This window comes from Sapajus apella, unplaced genomic scaffold (assembly GCF_009761245.1).
Source record: "Sapajus apella isolate SASKATOON/1434 unplaced genomic scaffold, GSC_monkey_1.0 scaffold65, whole genome shotgun sequence".
Taxonomy (NCBI): Eukaryota; Metazoa; Chordata; class Mammalia; order Primates; family Cebidae; genus Sapajus; species Sapajus apella.
In genome coordinates, this window is record NW_022437005.1 from 10370329 (window position 1) to 10380294 (window position 9966).

Here is a 9966-nt window from a genome sequence, read left to right on the forward strand (position 1 = left end):
CTGATAACCACCATTCTACTCTAAGTCTCTGTGAATGTGGCTACTGAAGCTAGCTCGTATAAGTTGGATGACAAGTATTTGTCCTTTCCTTGTCTGATTTATTTTACTTTTGCATAATTTCCTCAAGGTTCATTCATATCATGGCATGTGTCATAATTTTCTTTCTTTTTAAGGTGGAAGAATATTTCCTTGTATGGGTATATCAGACTTTCTTTTTCCATTTACCTGTCAAAGGATATCTGAGTTGCTTCTACATTTGGCTGTAGTGAATAACATTGTTATGGAACATTATTTTACAAAGTACCTTTCTCTTTAAAAACATTGCTGTCCATTTTCTTGCCTCTAGAAGCGAGATTTTGTTCTTCACACATTCCAATTACTTTGTACTAGCTTCTAGGAAAACTATTGATGTTTGGGTTTTTGCCAGGCATTCAGCCATGTTGCCAAATGCCTGTATTGATTTTCATAACATTTAACTTGATTCTTCTGAGCTTTCTAGACACATGAAGAAAACTTTTACAAATAAGACTAATCTTGTTTTTTCCTTTCCCGTGTTTTTAGCTAACTCAGTAGTACACCTCTTGGCATTTGCAGGAGGTCATGTTTTTTGTGTCTTTTTATTCCCAGGACTCAGTGCGACACAAGGCATCTAAGAGCTGGTGAAGAGGCACTTGCTGCGTAACAATTTGGGCTCCACATGGGGGCGTGTGAAATGCTGCCAGGTGTCACTCATTCTATCCCCTTTGCTGTGTGCAGATCTTACTAGCCAATAATTACGTAACATAAAGCAGGGTTCAATGTCACTTTTCAAAGGCACTTTTTCATTTATTTCTTAAATGACCATGTGCAATAATGGTTATAATTCTTCCCATTGGATACACGAGTTAACTGAGTAGCCTAGAGATTACTGCATCCCTTGCTCTCTCAGTGGGTCTCCCTCCCCCAGTTTTCCCTTCACCAGTGAGACCGTATTCTCTCAGCTGCTGGGAGTGTGGCCACTGAGGTTTCACAGCTGAGTCCTTCTGCAGGCATTGATCTGAGTTGGAGGAACCTCCTTTGTCCAAGTTCATGCCCCTCCTGGAATTGCCTATTTTGAATAATAGGTCTATAGGGGGGTACAAAGTGTTGACTCTTTTGCCCGCTACCACTCTGAGGCCATCCCCATTGCAGAGCTCCCCATGGGCCTGGCTGTGGCCTCTAATGAGCTGCACCACCCAACATCCCTGCCTCCCCAGCACGTGCGTCAGGCAGCCGCTTGCCCATGAATCCCATCTGAATCTGTTTCCAGTCATGCTAACGTAGAGCTGGTGGATTTAAGACCCACACGGCAAATATCCTGCCTTTTCAACTGCAGTGAGTCTCAGGTCTGTAAACGTTTGGAACATTTTTGGTTAGAGATTGGCTATCTCCCTTCAACAGACGATTCAGAGCTTCTCACACCTGAGACCTGCTGAAGAAAACCAGTGCTTCATCTGGAAAGTTACCTGTTCTCAAAAACCTCTTGCTCAGCTGGATCTCTTTTCCCCTTCTCATCCTTAGTGAGACACAAACCAAAGTGTCCATCCGTGTTGGACTTGCTGAAATATTTTCACTCACATAATTTTCTTTGATCCTCCTGATGAGGAAGGCTGAGGAGGTACCAGAAACCCCTTGTACTCTTAAGTAAATAAGTGGGAGGTAGCCTGGGGATAAGGTGTCAGGCCATGTAATTTTCAGCTAAATCATGTTCTTGTCACACAGTAAGCTTCATTTGCCACCCTGGCTCTGGGACTGACACTTAGTGATGTGTCTGCTCCATCGCGCCTAGGAGCATCCTGGCTGCAGGTAGTCGGGCTCTTCAGAAACAGTGGCCACCTTGCCCATGATGACACTGGTCATTTACCAAAGGCCGTGGGGTGGTGTTCACAGAGTTAGTGCAGCGTCCTCAGCAGGGGCCCAGGTGGTTTCCTTCCATCTTCTCCATCGTTCCTTGGGCTCTTGTTCTTGAGCACACTGCTCATGAGTGAAAGGCGGACACCACAGCCCGAGGCATCCTGTCCCACACTACAGCCTGAGACGTGAGGAACAGGAGCAGGAGGAGGTCACGGGGCATGAGAGGAGGCTGGGGAGAGAGACAGTGAGAGAGAGAGAGAGAGAGACAGAGAGAGAGAGAACTCTCTTCAGAGGCTTTTCTCTGTTTATCCAGCAGATACTCCCTTAGTAAACTGCCGAGTGATTGGCAGTTGTTGGCTGGACCTGAGCTGTATTTCCCCAGGGGTGAGGAAGGCTGGGAAGTTCATTGCCTGAAACTTTTAGTCTTTGCCCTCAGGGGCAGGCAGGAGGTGGGCTGGTCAGGTTTCCAGAACAAAGTCCCTTAATATGCCAGTTCATCGAGAGCTTGTAGAAACTCCATCGTTCTCTGCAGCTTATGAATGTGTTCATGTAGGAGTGTGCACACACACACACCATTTCTAGAATTTTCACCAGATTCCTAATGAGATCAGTGGCTGCACACCATTTCAATGTCTAAGTATGGGTGCTGACATGCGGATGCAATGCTCTGGGCTTGTGCCAAAGTTAAACGCATACCAACCTCTTCATGGTGGTTTCTTACTTTCCATGTAACTGAGCAGCAGGCTACCTCCTCCTTACATTCAATGGGAGTAGAATACAGGAGAATGAAAGAGATGGAGCACTCTAACGCCAGTGGGAGTCTCCCTGCGAATTGCAATCACTGTGTCCACAGATGGTGAACTCTTTGCTAGTAAATGCTCCTTAGGGAATGTGAGCGAACATTCCTTCTCTTTTCCCCAGGAGCTCACAGTTTAGCTGAGAGAGGATCTACCATTCAGTGTCATGAAAAAAAAAGGAAAAATGTGTTGAATACCAAATGGCTGTTGCCACTCAGAGAGCAGGGGGAAACCCCTTACGCTGAAAATCAACTCCTGATTCACTTGAAGTTAACGTGCTGCTGAGCATATGCAGGCATATCAACCGTACCAATAGACGGTCAGCATTTGTTAGTTTTTAAAATGCGGACATAGGGAGGAGACAATGAAAAACGACCTGGCTGAAAAACCACTGTGGACGTGGAAGGAAATGGAAGCAGATGCTCCCCACCCTCCCTGCCAGACCCCCTCCTCCTGGCTTCCTAGGCGCAGCGCATGGGTGTTGGTCTGAGGGCTGTTTCAGCCCTCCCCTCATCATTTCCCCCTCACTGTTCATGGCAGCCACGCTTGGTCAATGCAGCTCTGAGTGGGGAAGGTATTTCAGAGCCCTGGGCCAGAGGCACCTGCCTTGAGGGCTGCACCCCCTCTTTTTGAACTAAAATAGCAAACAGAAGGGCCACGTGGGTCGGGGCCATGTGTCTTAGGACTGTAGCCTCCTGTGTGAGGTACAGATATCTACTATTCCATGAATGATGCTGACATGAAGATGTCTTTTATTAATTGAAACATCCCCCTTGGAAAAAAACAGACCACTGCATGCCAGTCCCATTTGCGTTTTAACTTCTCTATCCCTAATATTAAGTTTGACGTGAGGACTTTTTAAAACTTCAAGTCCAGAGAATGGGTCGGTGGGTGTGAATTGCCAAAACCTTCCTAGGGCACACTCGCCTATCCTGGAGCACACCCTCCCAGGACGGATGACAGCCGGCGCTGCTTTCTCTGTGTGATCTTGCCCATGTCCAATCTGGTTGGCATTTCTCCCCATCAGTCTGCACACACACACACACACACACACACACACACACACACACACACACTCTTTTGGACTTTGTTTCCATGTAAGGGCCCAGTCTCCTGAGGAAAGAAGCACACATCCATTGCTATGTATTTAGTGTCTAGGGGACTGGAGGAGAGAAGCTGAGTCCCTGGAGTCTGCTCAGCTCTGCAGGCACAGATGGAATCCACAGCCTGGCCAGCTCCTCCGAGGCCTGGCCCCTGCCTGTGAACACAGCCAGCCCCTCCTCCTGGTGTCACCAGGAGCTCAGACCAAAGCAGCAGCCCAGCTCTTCCGGGGCAGCAGCCTGGGCTCCCGTCTCTCCCTGACCCCTCACCAGGGGCTGCTGCGGCTGAAGGCCTGGGTTCTCAGCCCCTGGCTGCTCTCTCCCTGTTCGGAGGCTCAGGTCTCCTAAAGTGGCAGCAGCTCCTCAGATGGCCTTGCTGTGGCCGCGTCAGCTCCCAGATGCTCCTCTAATCTGCACAGCAGCAGAACCAGGAGGCTTTGTGGAAACCCCGCCTGTGTGCACATGCCCAGACAGCCAAGAACTCAGAGGGAGGCGATGCTACTATTTTATTGCAGGAGGTGGGTGGGTGGGGTGTGCGGGGCACACAGGGGCTGTGAGAAGCAAGAAGGAAGCGGGGAGGGCAGTGCCCCCTGCCGAGCAACAAAGGCCTCCTGTCACCTTCTCTGTATCCTGGTGCAGGAGCGTGGGGGAGACCTTCCCCAGGGCGGGGGTCACCAGTCCAGGGGTGGGAGACTACAGAGGTGGTCGGTGCGGCTGGCCTGGCACAGACCCCTAGACTTTTCGGCACTTGTAGCTCACCATGGAAATTTTATCCTCCCAAGGAACTTCGTAGATCTGGAAAGAGCAGAACTCCTCCTGTGAAAAGAGAGAGAGAATCCGTGTGGGTTACAGTTAAAGCAAAAGATGCCCAGGAACAGGACATCAGAATGGGGGTGAGAATGGGTGGAGATGAGACACTGGGCCCCCCACCGACCCACGCCTGCCAAGTTCCTGGGCACCAAGCCCAGCTGGACAATGACTGTTTGATTGCCCCTCCCAAGGATCCAAGTCCCCAGGTGGCACTGGGCCCTCACCCAGCCTACAGGATTCCTGCCCCAGCACAGCTCTGTGAGGAGCAGCCTGTGCAAGGCCTTGGGAGACCCAAGGGTGCAGGCACGGGGAGGCGGCTCACTGCCCCCAGCTCCTTCCACCTCCAGCACCCAGGCCAGCACCAAGAGGGGATGGAGGGAAGAACCCAGGGAACGGGAAGTTGCAACTCAATGTGCCAGAGGTGACGAGGAGATGACAAGGACAGTGTTGTGGCTCTCCCCTGAGCAGAGACCTGAGGAGAAATCCCAGGTCCTTGGAGAGGCTGGTGTTGGGTGAGGTGGGGCAGGTCCAGGGTTTCTCAGCTAAGAGGCATTTAATTCCCTCTAATAGGCGCAGTTTGGCTGTGGCTACTGGCAGGGGCCTGCGGCTGGGATTAGACAGAGCCCCGTCTCTCTTCCCAGATCCCAGCACTGCAACTGCCTCTTCCTAGAACCCAGCCCGGCCCCTGCCTCCTCTAGCCCAGCAGGCAACACCCCAAAGCACACAGGGTGGAGCTCCCACTACCCCCATTCCCAAGCTAAAGCCTGCTTAGCAAATCAGATTCATCACCCCGCCCTACACCACTCTGACTGCACACACATAAGCATCTACATAAGCTCACACCAACCCTCACCCACAAGAATCTATATGTGAACCCATATACTCCACACATCCACACACGTGCACACACACTCCTGTGCACCTTCCTCATGTGTGTACACACACGCACCTTTCCACATGCATACCCGCATGTGCATACCACCCCACACATACATTCACGCACACACAAAACTCCGTATGCACAAATGCATTTTTTTCACTTCAGAATACACATCTGCACGTGTGTGCCAAACACACATGCATGTTCCTATGCACATGAACACATCCTTGCATGCGTGGCTCTGCAGAGATCTGCACACTTGCACACGTGCCCTCCTGAATGTGTGCAGGAGTACAGGCACACACTCACACTCACACACGCACACAAGCACACACAGCTCTGCCGTGCTTGATGCCCCTGACCCACATCAGGCACATACCTCTTTCAGATCTGGCTGGTCATTGAAGGGACAGTTGTCCAAGTTGGGCTGGGACTTGGTGCATGTGGTTCTAGCGAACTTCACGTTGAAGAAATAGTTCACCCCACCCACGATCTACAAGTAAGGAAGAGCAGGAGGCAGGGACAGCACGCTGTCAGTTTCATGCACACACAGGCACTTCACTGTGACTGAGTCACTGGGCTTGCCTGGGGCTTCATGCTGCCCACACTGTCACCCAAAAGGCACACGAGCCACTGGCAGGGGTACCGTGTCCCAGGTCTCCCTGGTAACTTCTTTTCTCTGAGTAACTCAAACAAAGTGTGTCATGCAGCCCAGTAGGAGGAGAAGCAGGAGCAGGGCAGATGAAGCCAGGACCTAAAACCTCCTTCACTGGGCTCAGGAACGGAAGGCACAGCTCTGGGCAGCCAGCCAGGGTGGGACAAAGCAACAGTCCTGGTGCCAGGTGTGCAGGGCGGGGTCTAAGCCCCAAGAGAATGCTCCTTCCCACAGCAAAGGATTAACTGAATTCTGCTACCTGTGCTCAGGGGGCAGGGACACTGCAGCCATCCCAGGAAGGCTGTCACCTGAATGCCAGGAGCTAACTTCCAGCTCATTCAGCCCAGACAGCACCTCATTCCCTCTATTTACCCAGATTTATTTACAGCTCATTTACATCAGGAAATAAGAGGCTTCACATACTTGGATGTTTTAGGCCAACAAGAAAGAGACTGCCTCCCTAGCGCCCACATTCCAGGTGTGATTTTGGTGGCAGTTTGATTTCTAAAGTGAGTCACACACCTGCATGTCTCACAGTTGTGACTTCAGAAGAAAACTGAATCCTTTCTCTGCACAGTGCCACCCCCAGACGTGACCTGTCACAACTGTGGCAAAGCATGCAATGAATGTGGAAAGTAAAAAGTCCTCATCAGAGTTTCCTTTCTTGTTAAAGAATAAAGAATAAATGTTAGAAATAGTTTATTTTAAAGACTAACTTCCTTCAAAGCCTCCGTGTGTGTGTGTGTGTGTGTGTGTGTGTGTGTGTGTGTGTGTGTGTGTTTGCCAATAACTCTTTGTTAAGCCCTATCCTATGTAGCTGTTAGACAAGAAACATAAATACACTCTATGTCCTTGTACTTTAACCAACGTATTTGCTCTGAACATGCTCAGGCCGGTCCCAGTTTGCAGCCCATGCCTCTTCCTTGTTTAGAAATGCTATTACCTTTCTAAGTCCTTGTACAAGCAACTTCCTCTTTTCCTTTGCTCTACATTGCTTTTACCTATTTAAGAAAGTTGTAAGTTGTCAGCCAATCAAGTTTAGCTTAGACTGTGAAGTCCAGCTCCCACCAACAAAGATAAGACACAGTGGTAAAGACCCAGTGTGTAAAAGATGAATATTACTGCCTTTCCTTTGTTCAGTGTGCTCTTGTGGCAGGATTACTGACGAGTAGCACCCTTTCTGCAGAAAGTAAAATTGCCTTACTAATAAAACAGTTTGTCTAAATGTGAATTTTTCCTTGTAGCACCTAAGAACAAGTATTTTATCTCTAGCAATGAGGGACCCTGGGACTGGGGTGCTAGGCCTTGCCCTGTGGAACCACGTGCAAGTCCTGTGATCCCTCGTTGCTCCTCTAACACAGGCTCCAGGGCCCAACAATCTACATCATTCTGTGCTTCACTGCAAGTGAGTGTCACACTGGAGCGGGAGGCACAGGTCACACACCACAGCACCAGGGAGTGCTCCTCGTGTGCAGGGAGAGAGCTGCAGGAGGAGAAACATGCTGGTCCGGACTCCCATGACTTTCGAAGAGAAGGTGGAGGAGCTCTAAAGGCTGGCAGTCCACACAGCCCTGTGATCGCTGTGTTACTGTTTGCTGCTCTGCCACTGGACATAGGACATGCTGGGCCCTGTAGCCCTGCTGAAGCTCCCTCCTGACCTGAGCCCTCCTCTCCTCTGCTGCTTTTTCCTGGAGTGCAGCACCTGCAAGTCAGCCCCCAAGGGCCATCCATCCCCCATCTTCCAAGACCAATTTTATCTCGTGTCTCCAGTCACAAAAAGAAAATTTGGCATTCCTTAGAGACTTAACAAGATGCAGTAAAGTCAAGCACTTCCAAGAGCTGACCCATCAGTCCGCCCTTGTTCAGGTGACTGCTGTCCTCATCTGGCTGAGGTCTAATTCTGCATCAGCTGACAAAGGCAGAGTCAGGTGTGCTATCCCTGAGCAGGAATTCAGCAGCCCTGGGCTATAAGGGGTGGTCAGCCAGCCTGAGGGTGAAGGCCACCAGTCCTAAGGGGCGGTGCCCAGGGTGTCACTTGAAGAGAGAAGCAGGGCTCTGCAAGACAGGGACTAGGCTCCCATGTGGCCCCTGTGGAGAGGACTCAGGGAGGAAGATGAGCCTCATGGCCTGGATCTCATCCTGAGCAGCGCCAAGCCCACCCGGAGTTGGTACAGTCCCATCTGCACCTGCTGGACCCTGGCAAATGTCAACATCATGGCACAGACACAGCAGCTGCTACAGGTTAAAGGAGGCCAAGGGGACAGGACAGGGCTGAACTCATGCCCTCATGTCCTGGGAGAGACCTAGGGCATGAAGGCCGGCAGTGGACAGTCAGGGAAAGCTGAATGAGTCTAAGCTTTAGATAATGTTGATTTGGGGGGAATGCTCTCGGGGGTGGGACTTAGGACCCCTGGGGTGGGGGCAGCACCCACCTGCTTTTGGGCAGCCATCACCTGCCGGGGGCGGCTGTAGTACTCATCCTTACTGTCCTTGTTGTATTCACTAATGGCAAAGTCCAGGGCACGCTGCACACTCTTGTCATTGAGGTCTGCTGCATGGACGCCACCTGATACGGCCGTCCCAGATTGGACTGAGGCACTCCCGGCCAGGGCCATCATCAAGACAGTCAGCAGCAGCAGTGGGGTGTTCAGGGGCCAGGCCATGGTCTGCTGGGACACAGAGCAAGGAGCTGGAGCTCCCTGAGAGCAAAGAAGCATGAGCCTGAGGCAGGAAGCCCAGGCCAGAAGGCAGTTGTGCTTTTATCCTACTTGGGTGCACCAACCCCACCTGTTCCCTGGCCCTGCCCCTGGCTTCTCCCCATCTTTCTACCCCTCCTCCTCTGTCTGCATGTCCCTTTCCATCCCAACCACTTCCCTCTCTCCTAAGTTCCCTTTGCTCCTCCCACACCTCCTTCTCCTCCTCCTCCTCACTCCTGTCCTCACTGCAAACTCCCCCCAGCCCTGCCCCTCTTCCCCAGTGCTCAAAAGCTTGGCTCACCCTGGGCTCCAGAGAGGTGACACTGCTCCCCGGGCTGCAAAACCTGATGACTGCCTATTTCCTCAGGAAGGAGAGAAATACAGGGCTCGGTCTCCTAAGGCTTCAGATGTGAGGGGTATCCAAGAGCACATGGTCACGGTCTGGGAATTCCTGGAGCAGGTAGCCTGCTTCAGAAGCTCCGGGATGACCTTGCCCATGCACTGATCTAGGGAACTTCTTTGCCAAACATACAGTAATTAACTTTTGGGAAAAGGTCATCAGGTTCTCTTGTCATAACTCGTCATTGTTCAGTAAACGAACCTGTCACCAGCTTCCGCCTGCGCCAGGCAGTCTGGACAGTGGAGCCCTGGACATGATATTGCAGAGCTGCTGCCCAGCAGAGATGGGACAAAAACCCAGGAGCAACTTAAAACTTTCTGGGAGACACAGTTGAAAAGGTTAAAAGGTACAGCTGAAAGTCATTTTAGTATTTCGACGTTAACCTAATATGTCCAAAATACTTTCAACACATAAGAACTATTCTTAAGGAGCTAGTAAACATTCTTTTGTTTCTGTGTAATGTCTTGAAGTTCCCTGTGTATTTTTTACAGTTAGACCAAGTGTCATTTGGACTGGCCCCATTTCAAGTGCCCTGTTGCCACCAGTGGCTGCTGGTGTCTGTGGGACTGCATAGCCCAGCCCCTTAGGTTATGTGGGAGGACAGGAGTGGTCATCGATAATTTAGATTAGGGAATTATAGTCGTTCAGTGAGACAGAGATGGGTGCCACTGGACCCTGGTCAGGGAGGTCTCTGTGAGACTGGACAGGTTGAGAAGCCCCAGGCAGCGGGGAACAGCCAGTGCAAAGCCCTGAGGT

The 9966-nt window shown here is 51.0% G+C and overlaps 1 protein-coding gene across 1 annotated transcript; it reads right to left on the minus strand.

Annotated features, from left to right (window-relative positions):
- Positions 1-4260: 4260 nt before the first annotated feature.
- On the minus strand, positions 4261-8843 carry CST5 (cystatin D). Its single transcript, XM_032248166.1, has 3 exons — positions 8547-8843; positions 5839-5952; positions 4261-4585 (listed from the first exon to the last, which is right to left on the minus strand). The coding sequence occupies exons 1-3, from the start codon at positions 8829-8831 to the stop codon at positions 4502-4504; spliced, it is 483 nt and encodes a 160-aa protein (XP_032104057.1). The 5' UTR covers positions 8832-8843; the 3' UTR covers positions 4261-4501.
- Between the last annotated feature and the right edge of the window lie 1123 nt (positions 8844-9966).